Raw genomic sequence first — 20,636 nt, forward strand, 5'->3', positions numbered from 1 at the left:
TTAAAATTTACTACAAAGTGTAAATAGGATCATTTAGGTCATCAAGTCAGTTTAGTCTAAAACTGAGTTTGGAACCGGTGTGTCACAACAAGTAAATTAAGGTTGGGTTTGGATTACAAAATCAACAAATCGTGCTTCCTTTTGCCATTCTCCACGTGCAAATCGTCCTTCCGCTTCCCTTCGTCGCCTCCCGTCGGGTTGAGACTGAAAATACCTATACACATTTGATCATGCGTGGCTGTGGTAACTAGTGGAAACCAAAGTTCTAAAGTTTGCATGCCCTGCCAATAGGACCTTAGTACCAAAGATTTGTATAACTAGTCTCATTGTTCCAGCTGTGCTAGTACTCGTAGCCTAGTATGCTGAATAGGTGGTTGGAGTTTGTCGCTCCCCAAGTCTGCACCAAGTAACGCTAGCTTGGTGTGCATCAAATGGTGGTGCATATAACTATAGATACTTGAACATCATGTCCTAGCTAGCTGGTGTAATTTAGCCAAGGACTCTATATAACATTCTTGCTGGTTATGTAGGTAACGTTAGCTATCGGTTTTTAGAGTGAGGCAGGCTAGCTAATATTTTGGCTACCATTAACGTAGTTAGTTGGATAACTAACTAGCTACCTCATGACAATTTATCATTTGATAACGCTAGCAAGGCAGGCTAGCTAACTAACGTTACCCTACTACAAGTCGGATTTGCAAGTCAGTTTGTAGCTCATACAAGTGTATTCTGTATTGTTTAGGGCAAAATTAAATAATGGATTCAGCTATGATGGTAGCTAATTTATTTCTAAGTCTGACTAATACAATGAACTAGGAACAACAAACCGTCACCGGCCTGAATCTAATCCAATCTGGAGCTAGTCAGTCAACATCTGCAAAGCATAACATTAACTTGACCAGAGGTACTGCCCTGATGACACAGACAGCTTCATCAACAATGTAATGTGTGTTGTGTGAAAAGTTGTAATTACCCAGGTTTGATAAACTAGTAGGTCAAGGTTAATTACCCAGCTAAGCAGATACAAGTAGTAAGTCATTTTGGTTGTGAAGTGCATTATCGAAAAGCTTAGTCCTTTCCTGATAATAATTGACCACTTGGCTGTCCCTTGTATTACCGGCGCTCCCAGTCAGCACCACCTCATAAGATGAGGAAGTACATGTTGTTTATGAGAAATGTTCAGTTTGCAGCCGAACATGCAACATAGAGAAGACCAGCAAACGGACCCTCAGCATCATGCAGACATGCCCTCGCTGTGAGCATTCCTATAAATGGTCAAAGGTCAAAACCGTTTAGAGTTTTGTCCCTATTCACCTTCATAACTTAGCCTGGTGGAACCAACCGGATCGCTGCATTTGCCATTCTATTTCACTTCACATATGATATCGGAATTGAAATTGAAAGGTGAATGCAGCGATCAGGTTGGTTCCACCATGCTAATCATAAGTGCCATTGATAGGGGTTGTTTTTATCTGACCTGTTCAAACCTCAATATAGTATCTGTTTGTTTCTCAGATATATAACCTATCCTAACTTCTGTTGGTAATATAACCGTGACTGTGTGTGTGTGTGTGCACAGAAACATGTATGGAGTCAGCACATGGAGACTTTCAAGATGAAGTCCAGACTGATAGACAGGCTTGATACTGATGTCTGAATTGGGGAGAGAGGCCTGGCACTTGGCATTACAATCTTACTAGACACACATTTTACATGTATTTTTTTAAATGATTGAATGCAATGTTATCAGTCAATATGGGGTGGGACAAACCCTGTGTGCTCTGCACCAGGATCTGGAAACTCCTATTGTATACGGGACACCACATGTTTGCCAAGGTCGCCCCAATTCCACTAGACCAAATGCAGATAATCACAGTATCTATCGGCTGGGAACGACAATGAAAGGTGCACATTGTTATATTAGCAGAACCCTGATTCTACGGTATTATGTGAAGGGCTGTTTATTTTGCATGGACCTGTTAATTAATTTGAAAGTTATCAAAACATTAGTTTAGAATATCTGCGTAAATTCAGCAATTGCATTCTTCTCATATTACTCTGTAGGCTACTGAACTATTCAAAGGCGGCAGGTTGAGCGTTGGACTAGTAACCAAAAGGTTGCAAGATCAAATCCCCGAGCAGACAAGGTAAAAAAGCTGTCATTCTGCCCCTAAATGAGGCAGTTAACCCACTGTTTCTAGGCCATCATTGAAAATAAGAATTTGATCTTAACTGACTTGCCTAGTTAAATAAAATAAAACATATAAAAAGCGTACTCTGTCATTTCTCCATACTGTAGCCTGTAGTTATTGGGCAAGGATCTGACTATCATTAATGTGATGACTGCTATTTATCAGATAATTGCCCACTACGTTTAATGATTACTCAATTAAATGAATCATGTAACAACTCATTAGGAATTTGGGGCACCAGGGGAAAAGTTATTTACTGAGTTACTATCTCCCTACTTAAACTCTAAAGATGATCTCTTACATCCACAACAGTCAATTATTAGTTATCAGTCTCATTCTGAACGTCGTTGACTTCGTAAATCTGCATGAACCCTAAGTGATGAATCAGCAATACACAAATTGGCTTACTTATTTATTTACTAAGTAAATAATCACACAGATATACACAAACACACAGTATAGGTTATTGATTTTCTAACATAATGCAATGAAAACAGGTCCCTAGTGGACTGGCATGATATGATGGCTTGTTACACAATGAAAAGGGGGTGGGGAAAGATAAAGAGCTGGAGAGACTTAGTGTGGACTTATCTTACATACATTTGGAAACTATGATCACCATAAATATGAATATTTAGCACCCTAACAACCGCTCATTCGGATACGAAATGCAACATATATTTATTTACATGTAGATAGATGTCTTTCTCTGTTGAAACCACTCGATCCGTCTATGGGCAGTAGTTTGATGTAAGTCTCTAGTTGTCCACCAGAGGTCACAATGTCCTTCTTAGTTATAGGCTTCTTTGTCTTGGAGTGTTCTTAGAATGGATAACTCCAGGTGTACCATACTGTGGTGAGAGGGATCTGTTCTTCCCTCCCTTCTTTGGTCAATTGTCCTAGACTACTTTACATACCCAGCTGCAGACTTTGAATGTTTGGTCTAGTCTTCACCTTCTTCACTCGTCGAGAGTTTCAGCGGGTCTTACCATTTTCTGGTCTTGTAGTTTTAACCATTTCAACATGTGGACCACGTCCTCACATTCTTTGGTCGAATGTTAATTTTGTTACAAAGGGTTTTATACTCGGGTAGAAAGGGGGCGGTCTATTGCACCAACACAATGTCTGTGCTCACTTGGGTGTGGCCACTGACTGAGCATAGGTTTACATGGAAAACAATTATCTAATTTTAGAAGGCTGGAATCACATTATCTTCACAAAAGTATTCTTATACTTAATCTTTTATTTTATACAACATTTAGATGCAAATCTGATAACTAGGATGTGTACACTTTCAGAGTTACCGTTATCTTGTTATCCAATCCTTAATGACATCACTATTGTTTAGATCCCCACAACCATTCCAAACGTTTGGATTTCAAAACTAATGTTCCAATGTCCAACTTTTGACGTTAGAGTTCTCTACACACAGCACATTCCTTTGTTGGATACTGAGAGGCAGAAAGTTAGAAACCATTTATGACCGGTTAAGTCAAAACTGGGCCAACTCCCTCAGGAGACGGGGGTCTGGCTATCTTCAAACCTTTGCCTAGCTGGCACCTTTGAACCTCAGCAAGGAGAGAGACTCATGACAGCTCTGACAGATGGGTGTGTCCTGGTGGTGGCGCTCAAGAAACACCCACATCAAACCACACCCCCCAAGCCAACTCATGTTTGGCTTCTGTCATGGCTGCCAGCATTTTTGGAGGAGCAAGCCAATGAATGAGTCCAACTCAGCGGGTGCAGTTCCCCTTTAAGGCAATATAGAAGTCTTACAAGACATTACATTGTTAGACAATCCAAATCTACAGAGTATTTCATCATATGGAAAAGAAGTAGCACATGTCCTCCACGCGCTGCCTCGCGCACCTGCAGCCGCAGGACGTTATCAAACTGGTCGAAGAGGAGCAGCAGGTCCAGCACAGGGACCCCGTGGTAGATGGCCTCATACAGGCCTTTGGTGCCTCCGTGAGCCACGAAGGCGCGGGTCTTCGGGTGGCCCAGGAGGTCTTTCTGGGGGAGCCAGTACAGCAGCAGGGTGTTGTTCTCCAGGGAAAAGGGTTGTTCTCCCAGGAACCTCAACACCACCTTATGGGGCAGCTGGGCGAATACTTGGGCCATGACCTCCTTAGGCAGGGCAGACACTATTATTCCCAGAGACATGACCACCACCATGACCACCACCCCGTGCTTCCCAGAGCTCTGCATGTAGGCCTCTATGTCAGCAGGGAGCGGCCAAGCTGGACAGCACTGGAATCCCCCCACATAGACCACGTTGGGCATGGTGGGCCGCAGGAACTCAAAGTCCACCCTCATCAGCCACACGTTCGCCAAGCGCGGCATGGAGTCCAGGTCAGCACCAGGGGAGAAGTGATGTTGGATAAGGCTTGTATACGCAGGGTTATTTATTAAATATTGCTCCACTAAACATAGACATAATGCAACCCATTCCTGGTTCTCTAAAGGAAGTCCATGTGATTGGAGAGTCTGGGCCCGATGCGGGGGAAGGGTGAAGTGGCCCTCTCAAGCAACCATAGCAGGTTGAAGAACAAAGGCAGACCGAGCACATTGGCCAGAAGGACCTCTATGGGCAGACCAGGGTCAGTCAGCACCAGGTCAAACCGGGCGTTCCAGAGCAAAGCCATGAACACCGATCATCAAATATGGTGGCGGCCGCTCTGGAGCAGATCTCGTGGGCCGTTGACTGCATGGAAGTGATCCAGTACTGCTTGCGGAAGGAGCCCAGGCAGGGTGGCAGGGACCGGACTCCCAGAATCCTTTGCATTATCTTGTCATAGTAGCTCTTGCCCACCTCGTCCTCCAACATGTGGACGGTGACGGAGGTGTACGGAGGGGAATTCTGGGGGATGTACCAGCTCTTGGCGGAGCGCAGCACGGTGAGGTTGGGACGTCTGGAGTGGAGCTTCCGTCTACCATCCAAGATTTACCCACCGCAGGTGCTACCGTGGCAACTGTTGCCAGGCGATAGGAGCAGGAAGTAAAGGGCAGCAGTAGTCACTCCTTTTGGTGGAACCAGTCTGATCGCTGCGAATGGCTCCACCAGGCTAGGAGAATCATACAACAGATATGGAATTGATAAAGGAGGAGCAAACCCACAAAACAAATACAAAATTAGTGTAAGCCAGAGCCAGCTCTGGTGTGAGCTAATGTGATTTACAGGTAACTTCCAAGATAAAGGAAATACCAAGGTTTAGCTTTAGAGCATTTATTAGTCACACGCACAGGGTTGCAGATGTAAATGCAGGGTAGAGTGAACATCTTAAGCATTGAGCTCCTACAGTGCTGGTCAAAGGGATGTAAATTGAACAGAAAAAATAATAATTTGAATGGAAAGGAATGAATGTGTCTTAATAGGGTGTTGAACCACCACGAGCCAGAACAGCTTCAACGCGCCTTCGCAAAGATTCTACAAGTGTCTGGCGCTTAAACAACATTCTTCGACGCAAAATGTAATAATTTGGTGTTTTGTTGATGGTGGTGGAAAACGCTGTTTAGGGAGCCGCTCCAGAATCCCCTTAAGTCTTCAATTGGGTTGAGATCTGGTGACTGAGACGGCCATGGCATCATTTTCATGTTCATCAAACCAGTCAGTGACCACTCGTACCTTGTGGATGGGGGCATTGCCATCCTATGGGGGCATAGACATGGTAGCCAAAAAATAATGGCCTGCCAAGCATTTTATACATGACCCTAAGCATGATGGGATGTTCATTTCTAACTTAACTCAGGAACCACACCTGTGTAGAAGCACCTGATTTCAATGTACTTTGTATCCCTCATTTACTCAAGGGTTTCTTTTTATTTTTGCAGTTACCTGTAGTTTGCTATAGTACTTCTGGATTAAACGACAATATGTACAAAAGCAACTGAGGTACTGTCTCAGCCCAACTTCATTGTGTCCATTGTGAACTTCAGTTGAATTAACCTTAATAACATTATCATGGTAACACAGTTAAGGCGATTATGGTGGAAATCCCTACAGACGGGCTATTGTAACCTATTGGTTTGGTAGAGAGGCAGGGGACTGGAATAATAAGGCCCATTGGATGCTAAAACGTGACATGGAAGGCTATAGCATATATAGATTTATAAAGTTAAACTAACAGGAGGAACTATAAATTGATCAATCACCACACATACATATCACCAAACATACATAAGCTCTGTTCTTTGCAGAGTGCAAGCTAGTGTCGCATTGTTATATTTGCATTGACTGAGGTGCAGTTGATTTGAATATAGAGTAGCAGACTTTTGGGAAAGTCCGGAACGTTTCACCTATGTCATGTTGGGTCGAACTAAGTAATTAGAGTGATTGCACATAGATTTCGGATGCTGTAGGTAACGTATCACTCTTCTGTCCCTGGCTGAAGTGTCTTTGTGCAAAAGGCCTGCTATGAGGCCTGTTGCTGTGCACAACGTAGTCCGCTATGACAGGACTAGTAAAGGTCCCGTGCATAACTTTAGTGAAAAAAAAAGTTTTAAAAAATTATTAAAAAGTATATTTTTATTAGTTTTCAGGGGGTGCTGCAGCGGCTATGCCCGAGCCGACTAGGTGCTAAAACCTGTCGATGTGCCCTTGATCACGACACTTAACACTAATTGCTCCTGTAAGTCGCTCTGAATAAGAGTGTCTGCAAAATAACTAAAATGTAAATATATAACCAGGCCAGTACAGCTTGGCTCAGCAGTATGAAAATTGTATATTTTGTATGCAATACCTTAGACATCTTGCAATTCTTAGACATGGGTGTTGTTCCTTAGACATCCTTATCTTCCCCGAGGATGACAGCCAATGGCTTAACATGGAGGTCATTCTCCAAGAGCTCGACTCCACTCACTGCTGCGCTCCGCCATGAGCTGGTACATTCCCCACAATTCCCCTTTCTACACCTCAGTGACCCTGAACCCTGCTCCTCCTCCGGCTGGGCGGGGGACCTCGGTTCTGACTTCAACACCGTCCTGATCCAGTGCTCTCTGTAACTCTGCAGGGTGTTACCTGTCCACCGCCTCCTGGAGTAGCAGAAGGACACGGCGGTCATGTTGATTATGTTTCATGGTGGGGCGCTCAACATGATCTATGCCATCTTGGATGACTCGACCCTTGTCGCCAAACTGAGGGAGTCTAGATTCTACCTGATGTTACTGATCCTGCCTTCCCTGCTAGGGGGCTCCTGGCCCAATACCTGGACCTGCCCATGGTTTATAACATCCACTGGCTCAACGCTGGTGAGGCCCCCATGATCGTCGCCCCCACACCGCCGTCCTATGTCGCCATGTACAATTAACTGTTCAGTGACACAATGGACTTCCTGCAGAGGACAGAGAACTTCCTGCGGTGCCTGGTCATGCTCTTCGAGGAGTGCCTGGTCATCCTGCCTCTCTATGTCGACCTCCTCCGACATCACTTCCCCCCGATGTTGAACTGATCTGTGGAGCCCTATTTTAACAGTAAAATTGAACAATAGCCACATTGTCAACCCAAAATTCATGAAAATTACTGAATAAGGTTGCACATCAAAATATCTTGACTCATGCATTCCTGCATGGATACGTTAGATGAAACCACTTATTTATTGAATACCATCTCTGCTGTCTATTACACCTCTTACAAAGTCATTCACAATGCTTTTTTAATTGGTTAATAATTGTTTATATTGTGTGACGCTACAATGTTTTCGGTTGCGACCAAAATATGGTCGGATGCTTCCAAACGAAAAAGTTAGTGGTACCAGTACCACCAAGGGAAAATGTTAGTGTGGAGCCCTGAGAATGACCCTGAGAAGATTCATTCATGAGACTCAGTGTTGCCAACTAATTTTCTCTGATCTGTGGGTGGACTTTGTCTTTGAGTTACCGAGTCCCACCATGCCCAACGTGGTCTATGTGGGGGGCTTGGAGGCCTGCATGCAGAGCTCTGGGGAGCACGGGGCCGTGGTCATGTCTCTGGGAACGCTGGTGTCTACCCTGCCTAAGGAGGTAGTGACCGAGGTAGTGGCCCAAGCCTTCGCCCAGCTGCCTCACAAGGTGGTGTGGAGTTTCTTGGGAGAAAGGCCCTCTTTCCTGTTAAACAACACCTTGCTGCTGGACTGGCTCCCTCCGAGCAATGTCCTGGGCCACCCTAACACCTGCTTCTTCGTGGCTCACGGAGGCACCAGCGGCCTGTATGAGGTCATATACCACTGGATCCCTGTGCTGGGCCTGCCACTCCTCTTTGACCAGTTTGACAACGCCCTGCGGCTGCAGGTGCGCAGGGCGCCCAAGATGTGAAGTGGTAGGCCATACAAGCTCACAGAACAGGATCGCAGAGTGCTGAAGTGTGTAAATATCACCTGTCCTCGGTTGCAACACTCACTACCGAGTTCCAAACTGCCTTTGTAGGCAATGTCAGCACAATAACTGTTTGTCAGGAGCTTCATGAAATGGGTTTCCATGGCCGAGCAGCCGCACACAAGCCTAAGATCGCCATGCGCAATGCCAAGCATTGGCTGGAGTGGTGTAAAGCAGTGGAAATGCGTTCTCTGGAGTGATGAATCACGATTCACCATCTGGCAGTCCGACGGACGAATCTGAGTTTGCCAGGAGAATGCTACCTGCCCAACTGCATAGTGCCAACTGTAAAGTTTGGTTGAGGAGGAATAATGGTCTAGGGCTGTTTTTTATGGTTCGAGCTCAGCCCTTAGGTCCAGTGAAGGGAAATCTTAATGGTGCAGCATGAAATGACATTCGAGACGATTCTGTGCTTCCAAATTTGTGGCAACAGTTTGGGGAAGGGCCTTTGCACCTGGGCTGGAATAATACAATATGGTCTTTCTCTTGCATTTCAAAGATGATGGTACAAAAAAAAACGCATGTTTTTTAACTTTGTATTATCTTTTACCAGATCTAATGTGTTATATTCTCCTACATTCATTTCACATTTCCACAAACTTCAAAGTGTTTCCTTTAAAATGGTATCAAGGTTATGGTATCAAGGGTATGTCATTTTAGGCGAAAACTGAACTAAAGGGGCAGATCCTTAAGAGGGTTTAAGTTTTTTTTAAATGAAAATAAATAAAAAATAACAATAGCGAGGCTATATACATGGGGTACCGGTACAGAGTCAATGTGCGGTGGCACCGGTTAGTCGAGGTAATTGAGGTAATATGTACATGTAGGTAGAGTTAAAGTGACCAGTCATAAATAATAAACAGTGTAATAGAGGGGTCTGGGTAGCCCTTTGATTAGCTGTTCAGGAGTCTTATGGCTTATGGCTTGGGGGTAGAAGCTGTTAAGAAGCCTTTTGGACTTAGAAGGGCAGTGATTGGTAGATGGGTAACAATAACAAATCAGACATTGAATATCTCTTTAAGCATGGTCAAGAAAATAATTATGCTGCGGGGGATGAATTAAACCACCCAGACACATCAAAGATACGGTCGTCCTTCTAAACTGAGCTACAGGACAGGAAGGAAACTGCTTAGGGATGTCACCATGAATCCAATGGTAATTTTAAAACAGCTAAAGAGTTCAATGGCTGTGATCAACAAAATTGTAACAACTGGGCACAGACCACGTCATTTCAACATAAACATAACATAATTCGGTAATATTTAGTTGAGACTCAAAAAGACAGCCAAAAGTTTACAATGTGTTATCACTCTGCTTTCAACCATCTAAAAGCACATCCAAATTCCAATGGAAAAACTATGTCAGATTTTAGGTTTAGTTGTCACTCAAGTGTCTATCACAGTGCTTGCAACTATTTAAAAGCACAGCAAAGTTCAAATGGGAATACAATGTTAGATATCTTGTTTACTTATACAACAAATTCATGTATTATCACTGTGCTTCATCTAATAGCAGAACCATATGACCTGGATTTCAGTTTTAATTACATTAAAAGTATATGATGCAAGTGATCAATGCTGTTCAAGATTCTGACAGATTATTATAGCAATTGTGAAGACGTGCAGCGATCTATGAAGGCTATCTTGAACATGCAAACTTTATATAATTACACAAGATGAAATGTATAGTTACAGTAACCTCAAAATGGGTAACACAACCAATGACACATTTTTAGGTTACTGTAACTATACATTTCATCTTGTGTAATTATATAAAGTTTGAATGTTGAATTGAATTGAATTGAGTTGAATGTTACATTCGTTTGTAAGGTAGCCTAATACAACCAATATCAACATTTAAAGGAAATGTACAGTGTCGACTGCTTGGATATTTCCATCGGAGTCATTGGCTTAATTCTATTCTTTAACTTTTATTTTTGGTTGAGTTGGAGATGTGAATCCAACATATCATTTGTTAACCTGTCAACAAAAGTGATATTGAATTGTGTTTCATTGTCAACGCAACCAGATATCAACATTTGAAGGAGATTTATCTTCTGCTTGGATAGTTCCATCTGTGCCTCTGACTAAATCTGTCTAATAATTAAAGTCTCCACCTCAAACCAAAAAGTTAAAAGATTAGGACTAAATCAAATCAAACTTTAAATGCACTTTCAATAATGTTTTATTGCGTTGACAACCAAACACAATTCAACATAATTACATTTGAAATCAGCCAGAGCTTGTAACCCTAGGCCTATTGTATTGCCCCCCCCAAAAAAATGTTTTAATATAAACAATAGCTGTTGACTGCAAATGTTATATAGGCCTAAATAGTATTATTGATATGAGTGATAAAGTATGGTCGCATTTAATTTGCTCTGTTAAACCTATCCCTTGGAATGACTTCAATAGCAACAGTGAATCTCTCTCGTTTTTAAGTGGAGATCTCTCAACAATCACTGTCACAATTGCACATTGGCAATAGTAGTTACAAATATCAAAGCTGGGATTAGAAAAAAAACCTGTATGGGAGACCAAAAGGTTTCTGTAGATAGATCAACTCTCCAGTAGGAGGTGCTGCCCAGCCTATAGTTATTTTTTCTGATAGTGGATATAACGTTGAAGATCTGACGTTGTTTCTAAGGAACAAATTCTACATATTTTATACAAGGTTTTTCAATGTTGAAAATTGGTTACCATGATGACATAATACTGTGGTTGAAATTTCACTCTCAAAACAACAGTATGACTTTCAAATCCAATGTATTTACCACGTAGATTCCACGTCACAATATGTTGACAAATTACGTTGAAACAACTAGTTTGTCCGCAGTGGGTAGTAACCAATGTTCCCTCTTTGTTTTCTGCACTGAGCAAATTTCAGGTCTTCAACTTCAACTTTGTGATAATTCTGTGCAACTTCCAGCGTGTTTACTGTGAACACTGAGGCTGTACTCGCTTTAAGTAACAGTTATAACAGTGGCCAAGTAGGCTTCTGTGGGTATTTGATCATAATATAGGCCTACCAGAGTGGTCTACCGTCAAAAGCAATGGAGAAAATGCATCACATCACATGGAAATAGCTGTTGTATCATTCAGTCTACAGAAGCAGCCTATGTGTGGTGTTCAATGTAGGCCTACATTCCATGAGACTTTTGAAAGAAAACATGCAGGGATTGAGATTATTAACCTGTTTACCTACTTGTCCTTCAGGCCTACTGCAGCTTTGATTGATTATGCCACACCGGTCTGTGTAGAGTGTGGGCTGAGTCATGCTCAACAGAGTCCTACTCTGATGCTTCCTGTCTACAACAAAATCAACAACAAAACAACAAAATGCATTGAAAGTGGCTAATATTGCGTTGATTCGATCATAATTGCCACAGTAAAGGGAAACGTTGATAGTGTTAACTTACATGGAAAACTCTAGAAAGTTGAGTGAAGTTCAACTTGGTACTTCTCTCCGTGGGCTACTGGGCGCCGGCACGCAGTTTAGAGTGAACATTGGTAGCTCAACTTCGAGTCTCATAGCAAAGGGTCTGAATACTTAAATAAATACGGTATTTCTGTTTCTAAAAACCTGTTTTCGCTTTGTCATTATGGGGTATTGTGTGTAGATTGATGATCATTTTTTCAATGCATTTTAGAATAAGGCGGTAACATAACAAAATGTGGAAAAAAGTCAAGGAGTCTGAATACATTCAAATATATTGTATTAGTGTTTTATTTTTCATTCATCTTTAAAAGTTACATTATAGAGTATTTAGTATAGATCGTTGACAAAAAAATGAAATTAATGTCACGACCTGACCTTAGAGATCCTTTTTATGTCTCTATTTGGTTTGGTCAGGGTGTGATTTGGGGTGGGTATTCTATGTTCTATTATTTGTATTTCTATGTTTTGGCAGGGTAGGGTTCTCAATCAGGGAGAGCTGTCTATCGTTGTCTCTGAGAACCATACTTAGGTAGCCCTTTTCCCACCTGTCTTTGTGGGAAGTTGACTTTGTTTATGGCACATATCCTTTAGCTTCACGGTTTGTTTTGTAGTCTTTATTGTTTTGTTCGGCGTCTTTTCATTCTAATAAAGAAAATGTACGCTCACCACGCTCCACCTTGGTCCAGTTCTTCCAACGGCTGTGACAATTAAGCCAATTGTAATTCCACTTTGTAACACAATAACATTTTAAGAAATCCAAGGGGGTTGAATATTAATGATATCCACTGTACATGATTCAATAAAAACTGATGAAAAGCTCTTTCTATTCAAACTGCCCTTAGGGAAGATGGTATCTTGGAACTGTCAGCACCTATTGGATTTCAGTCTGGTGACATGCAGTATTTGAAGGAAAATACAAGATGAGAAAGATTACACTATGATATCATGTGTTAAAAATACAGCCTAGCCACCATTGTCTCACACTCCCATTCTCCTCAAACAATTTCAATTGTGCAGTCGGTGGCTTTTTTCCTGTGACTGAGCTACAAAGTTAATTTAGGGTGGGGGGGTGTCAATGTAAATTGTATGAATTGTTCAACAGTCTAATGGCTTGGGGGTAGAAGCTGTTAAGGAGCCTTTTGGTCCTAGACTTGGCGCTCCGGTACTGCATGCCATGTGGTTGCAGAGAGGATAGTCTATAACTTGGGTGACTGGAGTCTTTGACAATTTTATAGGCCTTCCTCTGACACAGCCTAGTATATAGGTACTGGATGGCAGGAACTTGGCCCCAGTAATGTATTGGGCCGTACGCCCTACCCATCAAAGCAAAGGGTGGCTACTTTGAAGAATCTCAAATATATTTTGATTTGTTTGGATACTACATGATTCCATATGTGTTGTTTCATAGTTTTGATGTCTTCACTATTATTCTACATTGTAGAATAATTAGTAAAAGTAAATAAAAAACCCTGGAATGAGGTGTGTCCAAACCTTTGACTGGTACTGTATACATATTTTTAAAACTCCATTTTCTCTTCCACCTAAAGGCCATAAAATAACATTTGACTAAAGATGACTGTCATCTGAAAGGAGTCCATTAACTTGTGTTGAATGTTGAGATTACACTGCCTCTTTGGTCCACAGACTAGTGTTGAATGTTGAGTGTTGAGTTTATATTGGTCTCTTTGTTAAGCTCTTATCTCAGCCTGTCAATCACTTCCACATCTTCCGATGCAGAGGCTGATCCTCTCATCACAGAGCCTCTGTGGCATGTTATCTCTGACCCGGAAATACACCTCATGCACACACACACACCTCTGAGGAATGCATTGTTTTAGAGAAGACAAAAGGGAAATATGTCATGTTATAGAATCTAACTAAAAAATCTCAGTTGTTTCTCCAACCAACAATAAACTCACAGATTGTTAGAAGAAGAGAACCGATAACTGTTTATCAAATTACTGATTTCAGTTACACCTTTATTATGTAAGGACAAAGGGAGCCTGAGAACTACTCAATGACACATCACCCAAATGACCACCCTTGGCCCCCATAGACCTAATTTCTTAATTTCCTTTCCTTTCCTACACTCATAACAACCCTCTCCTTCTCACTCACTTTCTCCTCCTCTAATGGTCAGAGAACGAGGGAAGAGGGAGGAAGAGGGAGGAGAGGAGTGAGTGTTTTTGTTCAGGAGGAGAAAGGCGTTCTCCTGTGTTCTCAGGATGTGGCTGTTAAAGCCTGGAGAAGTGGGCTTCCTGTCTAGGGAAACGATCAGAGAACAGACAAGGCCCTGAGGTTAAGACGCTGTGTTCCCTCAGAGGACGCAGACACTTTGTGCTGCACAGATCACCAACAGATTGAGCGAAGAAGGGGTTCTGTGGAACGGTATGGGAGAGGTGAGTGAAAAGACTCTCATAATGTTTTCTTGTGCTAAATCTCTTTTTCATGCTTTAGTTGAGTGCGTTTTACCCTGAATATCATGCACTATTGCACCTGTTGACATGGTTGCATTGTACATGCATGCGTAATGTTCTGATTGAATGTTGTAGAAATGTTGTAGTAATGTTGAAAAATTATCCTTTCATCATCTTTATCATCATTCTCCTCAGGTTTTCCACAAGGACTAGAGACACCCAATCAATAGATCCTAAGCAGAGCAATATATTGGTGCTGGACACCTGACTCTGGGAGCTAATAGAAACAATATGGACAGATCACAAGCATATGCATTTATGGATGACTTCGATTAGAGACAACTTCCTCGGTCAAACACATCTATTTTCACCTTTTCTACCATTCTACTATTGCATTTGTGAATGAATTTAATGGATATAAAATGCAGAGACTCTCACACCACCGTCTCTCTCTGGGAATATAGATCTGTATCAGAGGGTGATAAAAGCACCTGTGTACTGTAGCACCTGGTTTCTTGTAAAAGGACTTTGAGGGTTCCGGCCCTCACCCAGAGACTGTCAGAGACCATGTCCAACAACAGTGACAGCTGCAACCTCCCCCTGAACACTGACACACTTGGTCTCACCTACATCTACAGCCTGGCCTTCTCACTGGGTCTCCCTTGCAACCTGCTGTCCCTCTGGGGACTGTACCAACTGGGCCGCTCCGGTGGGGGTGGCTGCCAGCTGGTCTACATCCTCAACCTGCTGCTTTCTGACCTCCTCCAGCTGCTCACCCTCCCCCTATGGATCCTGTACCTCCAGGGGGCTCACCGCTGGCCCTACGGCCGCCCCGCCTGCGAGTTTGTGGGCTATGTCTTCTACGTCAATGTCTACGCTAGCGTGGTGTTCCTCTGTTTGATAGCGTTGGACCGTTGCCTGGCTATAGTACACCCGTTGAGTAGTCGTGGCGTGCGGACGGTGCGGGTGGCGGCAGTGTCTGGAGTGGCGGTCTGGACACTGACCTTCCTGTTCTGTTTAGGCGGGTTGCTTCCATCGGTGTTCGACGCAGAGAGGCTGCTGTGTCTGGAGCAGTACCCCGTCAGCCTCAGATATGCCCACTTTAAGATTGCTACAGTCATCATGGGGTTCCTTCTGCCCTGTGGTATACTGGGGTGAGTGGGAAACTGAGTATGAGGAATGATTGGCTGCCTGAATGTATGGTTTCATGAGGAAAAGGAGGAATGTTGCCTGTACTCCACAAAATGTATGTCCCTTTAATGTTTTTCAACAGCAATTTGTCTATATTTGTTGATATTAGACACCCAACATTAAGTTGCTTTTATATACATGTAGTAACTATAGAAACACCACCATAATAACATTTTCTTGCATGGAAAAGTTTGTATGGCTATCAGAAGAGTCTTGTCAAATGGTCACATCTAACATATTTATCTGATACGGACATGACCCTTGACCTTCGTATTTTTCTCACTTTCTTCAGTTACACCTCCGCCCGCATTGGGGTGACCCTCCAACGGTCGCCCTCCGTCTCCAACCAGGACCGCCACAAAATCACTGGCATCCTTGTCGTCATCACCGTCATCTTCATTGTCGTCTTCGGACCCTACCATCTGGTTGGGGGGTACCGTTTTGTCTCCCTCCTCCTCATAGACAACCCCTGCGAGTTGGAACGGTCCATTTTCCTGTGCTACCGGCTGTGCTACGGTCTGACCAGCCTCAACACTCTGCTGGACCCTCTGTTCTACATCTTCCTGTGTCACAACGCCCGTCTGGAGCTCCGCAGGTCCCTAACGCCCTGTCTGGGACGTGGGCACACAGCCCCCAAACAGGTCAGACTCAGTCTCAGAGGGAATCCTGATCCTAGTGACAATGTGTAAAAACACTGGATTGGACAAACTGTTTTTGAATGAAGAAAACCTGGATAATCTGTATTGTGTTTCCTGTTTTTTGATGAGTTTGAATTCAGCAGGAGGACACATTGTGTAGCGAGACTGGACATACAGACAGTATATTACAGTGTTTTCTTGGACTTGCTCAAGGAACTGACGCCACTGGTTTGACTGCTGAGCATTAGTGATGGAAAAAAGCAGCAATTGTGCCACCCAGTGGGGAGAGCATGCATGTTGCTAGCTGAAATTGGAAATAGCGTTCCATCTACTTCACTTTTCTGCTGTGCCCGTCCTCTCTACCTGTTGATGCACTGCCATAGCTGCCTCAGTTACTACTGTCATATGAATGCACTATAATAATAATGTCATAATGTCTTGACTGTTTGCTTGTCATGATTTTTATACTTTCATTTGCTATTCGCAGTAAATAACGTCAATTGAAATACATGATTTATTCATGATAGATATATCTTTCAAAAAAAGAAAAAAAGAAAATAGTATACCATCCTCAGCTGCTGAAATACATACCAACACACATGTACAGAATCAAACCATTCCTCGCAGCTGTTCTCTCTTAATCGGTACAGTAAAGGTTGTCCAGCTTCAGAGCAGAGGTTTGAATAACGGGATGCCAGTGTACTCTCAGTTCACTGGTAGAGCTGAAACCGAGTGACCGCCATGCAGTGTTTGTGGATCATTTTACTGCTCCTGATTGTCTGTCAAGGCTGTACTACAAGACCATCGAAAATATAGCAGATGTATTTAGCCTATTCGGAATGAGTACCGTAAAAAACAATCAGCAAGCAAATATAAAAGCATACTAGAGTACAGCTGAGCCTATACTTCACAGTTCACATTGCTCTACATATCAGTAGATTAAACACGCTATGAGAAGCGTTGCAAAAACACACAAAATATGTCCCTCAGTACTGTATGTTGTACATGATACTGATTCAAAATTCCATGACATATCAATCGATCATTATGTATCCCACAGATGCAGAACCTGGACCGGAACCAAATTTGACAGACCGCTCAGTCAGCAGGGTGTGTCTTCTCCTACTTCGGCTCCAGCTCCTCCTCCACCCTGGAGTCTTCTCCTCTCAGGCAGGGGGCGTTGTTGTGGGACCTCATCCCCCTCAGCAGCAGCTATGAAGCATCGATAGAGGAGTGTTGGGTGCTGCGTTGCCGTGAGAACTCACCTAGGTCTTCCGCCAGCACGCTCTCAAGCACCGCTCCCAGAGACTGTCTGATCTTACCACACAAATCCGGGCAGCTGAACACATAGAGGATGGGGTTTAGCACACTGTTGAGGAAGGATAGACTGGCGGCAGGGGGCAGACCGTGGGCCACGAGGCCCCGGAGGGAGGGTTGGTACTGGGCTACAGCCTCCAGTACACTGAAGATGTGGTACGGAGCCCAGCAGACCACAAAACTCACTACCACAGCTACCACTAGCCGCACAAAGCGGAAAGAGCGCCTTCTGCGGCCACGCCGCGTGATACCAATGTTCACAAACACGTAGCTCCCCACAATGACCACCAGGGGAAGTATGAAGGCCAGGAGGAGCTTAGAGAAGGCCAGGGCATCCTGGCGAGCCTCACACAGCTCTCTTAGGTCAAACTCCCTAACATTGAGGTACTGGGCGTAGTTATAGTAGCACATGATCCGCCCGTCATGTCGGCGAATAGTATCCCGGAACAGATAGTACGGTAGTGTACAGAGTATTGCCAGGGCCCAGATGACCCCACACACTCTTCCGACCAGGCGTACATTCCTCCGGTTCTGGATCCAGACGGGTTTCAGCACCACCAGACAGCGGTCGAGGGAGATGGCTGCCAGCAGGAAGGCGCTGACGAACATGTTGAGGAAGAAGACGGAGGAGTGGAGCTTGCAGAAGGTGGTACCCAGGGTCCAAGTGCCTCCACGGGCCAGGAAGATGGTGAAGAAGGGGAGGGAGGCTGTGGAAAGGAGGTCCGAGGCAGCCAGGTTGAGGATCCAAACACTGATGACTGTGCGGCGGATGCGGAAGCCCACCACCCCCAGGATGAGGAGGTTCTCTAGGATACTGAAGGCGGAGACCAGGCCGTGGAGACACACCGTAACCAGGCTCAAAGCCCCCACCCTGGCCGAGGAGTTGGATGGCATGCTTACGTTCACCATGGCCTGGATGAGAGGGCAGTAGACAGGGCTGCTGGAAGTGGTCATCTTTCAGATTCTGGTTCTGACACTTTGTCCACTTTGGCTCTGAATTCCTGTGCCCAACATTGCAAAGAAAACACAAAGAGGCATTAAGGATTGTAATGTTGTTGGTAGTCATGGCGATCACGAACTTGGCAGGTGACACTGTTGTGCAACTGTTGAACATATTATTAGTCATTGTGGTTTCTGTACAAAAAGTTAGCTTGAAAACATTTCCCTGCCATCTCAAACTAATAAGAGAGAGAGATGTGGTTTATCTCTCCATCTCACCCTCTCCACATCCTCTGTTCTCATTGTAAACACTTTGTAGGCTGGCTTTGCCTGTAAATGTGTTGATGAAAATGTAGTCTATAGTAGACCTTTTCCAATCTTTAATATCAAATTAAGAGCTTTTGTGTAAGCCTACATTTCAAGTTAAATGGATCCAGATCCAAAAATGAGTCTTTATTCTGGAATTCAGCTACACTGAACATAAATATAAATGCAACATGTAACATTTTATAAGATTTTACTGAGTTACAGTTCATATAAGGAAATCAGTCAATTGAAATAAATTAGGCCCTAATCTATAGATTTCACTTGACTGGGAATACAGATATGGATCTGTTGGTCACAGATACCTTTAAAAAAAAGGCAAGGGTGAGGTTAGGAAACCAGTCCGTATCTGGTATGACCACCATTTGCCTCATGCAGCGTGACACATCTACTTCGTCTAGCGTTGATCAGGCTGTTGATTGTGGCCGTGGTATGTTGTCCCACACCTCTTCAATGGCTGTTCGAAGTTGACGGATATTGGCGGGAACTGGAACACGCTGTCCTACAAGTTGATCCAGAGCATCCCAAATGTACTCAATGGGTGAGTATGCAGGCCATGGAAGAACTTGTGACATGGGGTTGTGCATTATCACGCTAAAACATGAGGCGATAGTGGTGGATGAATGGCCATCTCACAGTATCTCTGTGCATTCAAATTGCCATCGATAAAATGAAACTATGTTTATTGTCTGCAGCTTATGCCTGGCCGTACCATAACCCCACCGCCACCATGGGGTACTCTGTTCACAACGTTGACATCAACAAACCGTTCACCCAGATGATGCCATAAATACTTCCTGCCATCTTCCCGGTACAGTTGAAACCGGGATTCATCCATGAAGATTACACTTCTCCACCATGCCAGTGGCCATCGAAGGCGAGCATTTGCCCACTGAATTCGGTTTGCGACGTCGAACTGCAGTCAGGTTAAGACCCTGCTGAGGACGACGTGCATGCCAATTGCACGGTCCCTCAAAGCTTGAGACATCTGTGGCATTGTGTTGAGTGACAAAACTGCACATTTTAGAGTGGCCTTTTTATTGTCCCCAGCATCAGCTTCTTGATATACCACACCTGTCAGGTGGATGGATTAACTTGGCAACAGAGAAATTCTTACCATCAGGGATGTAAAACAAATTTGTGCACATTTGAGAGAAATATTTCTGCGTATCTAACATTTCTATGATCTTTTATTTCAGCTCATAAAACACTTTACATGTTGCGTTTAATTTTTTTTTTCAGTACATTTTAATTAAACATTTAAAATGAATGGATTACAAATAAAAGCACACGTTACCTGAGAATTTTGTCTCCACTGTGAGATGCAACAGTGTTTCTTGTGCTGAGTCCACGTTGGGAGACTTGTTGCGCTGGTTGTGATGAGTGTAGTTATGAAGGGTGTGCATTCAAACGCACTGACGCACCTACAGTCACACCTGCTAGTCAGTTGAACAAGGGGACGATAAGCTTTTGACAGATTGAAGACAAAATTCTTAATTTCCTCATTGTAACCTTGTTGTTTTGATACACTCTATGAATCTTTTGATCATTCAATCTCTCTTTTTTTCTCTCTCTCTCTCTCTCTCTCTCACACACAAACACACACTTTCTTGGAAATGTTGATGAAGAGATTGCTGAAGGCCACAGCAAGACATTGTACTGCAATAATCATGTTTTTCTGATGGCTTTGTTGGTCGCTATGTTTGGTGTGGAAACTTTAAATGCCTTTCAGCAAAGCTCCAAACCCAACAATCCAGTAATCAAAATCAGCGTAGCACTAAAAATAACATAAGATAGAACAACAAAAAAACCTCCATAGACTCCTATGGACC

General features: G+C 43.5%; 2 protein-coding genes and 2 pseudogenes across 3 annotated transcripts; 2 read left to right on the forward strand and 2 right to left on the reverse strand.

Annotated features, from left to right (window-relative positions):
- Nucleotides 1-3,925: 3,925 nt before the first annotated feature.
- LOC112214871 lies at nucleotides 3,926-5,840 on the reverse strand (annotated as a pseudogene).
- Nucleotides 5,841-6,799: 959 nt separating this feature from the next.
- Nucleotides 6,800-8,507, forward strand: LOC112214872 (annotated as a pseudogene).
- Nucleotides 8,508-13,762: 5,255 nt separating this feature from the next.
- Nucleotides 13,763-17,414, forward strand: LOC112214666 (G-protein coupled receptor 4). Of its 2 annotated transcripts, XM_042298273.1 has the most exons (4): nucleotides 13,763-14,377; nucleotides 14,591-15,549; nucleotides 15,879-16,227; nucleotides 17,285-17,414. In XM_042298273.1, exons 2-4 carry the CDS (start codon nucleotides 14,963-14,965, stop codon nucleotides 17,312-17,314), a joined length of 966 nt encoding a protein of 321 aa, XP_042154207.1. In that variant the 5' UTR covers nucleotides 13,763-14,377; nucleotides 14,591-14,962; the 3' UTR covers nucleotides 17,315-17,414. The 2 variants fall into 2 exon arrangements, with proteins under 2 accessions (XP_042154207.1, XP_024229346.1); XM_024373578.2 differs by lacking the exon at nucleotides 17,285-17,414 and having other exon boundaries at nucleotides 13,765-14,377; nucleotides 15,879-16,668.
- LOC112214665 (prostaglandin D2 receptor 2) lies at nucleotides 17,392-20,297 on the reverse strand. The gene is made up of 2 exons (XM_024373576.2): nucleotides 20,102-20,297; nucleotides 17,392-18,542 (listed from the first exon to the last, which is right to left on the reverse strand). The coding sequence occupies exon 2, from the start codon at nucleotides 18,493-18,495 to the stop codon at nucleotides 17,437-17,439; it is 1,059 nt and encodes a 352-aa protein (XP_024229344.1). The 5' UTR covers nucleotides 18,496-18,542; nucleotides 20,102-20,297; the 3' UTR covers nucleotides 17,392-17,436.
- Nucleotides 20,298-20,636: the final 339 nt, after the last annotated feature.

Source organism: Oncorhynchus tshawytscha, linkage group LG15 (genome assembly GCF_018296145.1).
Source record: "Oncorhynchus tshawytscha isolate Ot180627B linkage group LG15, Otsh_v2.0, whole genome shotgun sequence".
NCBI lineage: Eukaryota > Metazoa > Chordata > Actinopteri > Salmoniformes > Salmonidae > Oncorhynchus > Oncorhynchus tshawytscha.

What these genes read in the sequence shown, in the direction of transcription:
- LOC112214665 (XM_024373576.2), bottom strand. Translation starts at nt 18,495, where the DNA reads ATGACCACTTCCAGCAGCCCTGTCTACTGCCCTCTCATCCAGGCCATG.
- LOC112214666 (XM_024373578.2), top strand. Translation starts at nt 14,963, where the DNA reads ATGTCCAACAACAGTGACAGCTGCAACCTCCCCCTGAACACTGACACA. An exon ending in CTGCCCTGTGGTATACTGGG is followed by an intron (nt 15,550 to 15,878) that starts GTGAGTGGGAAA and finishes CACTTTCTTCAG; the next exon opens with TTACACCTCCGCCCGCATTG.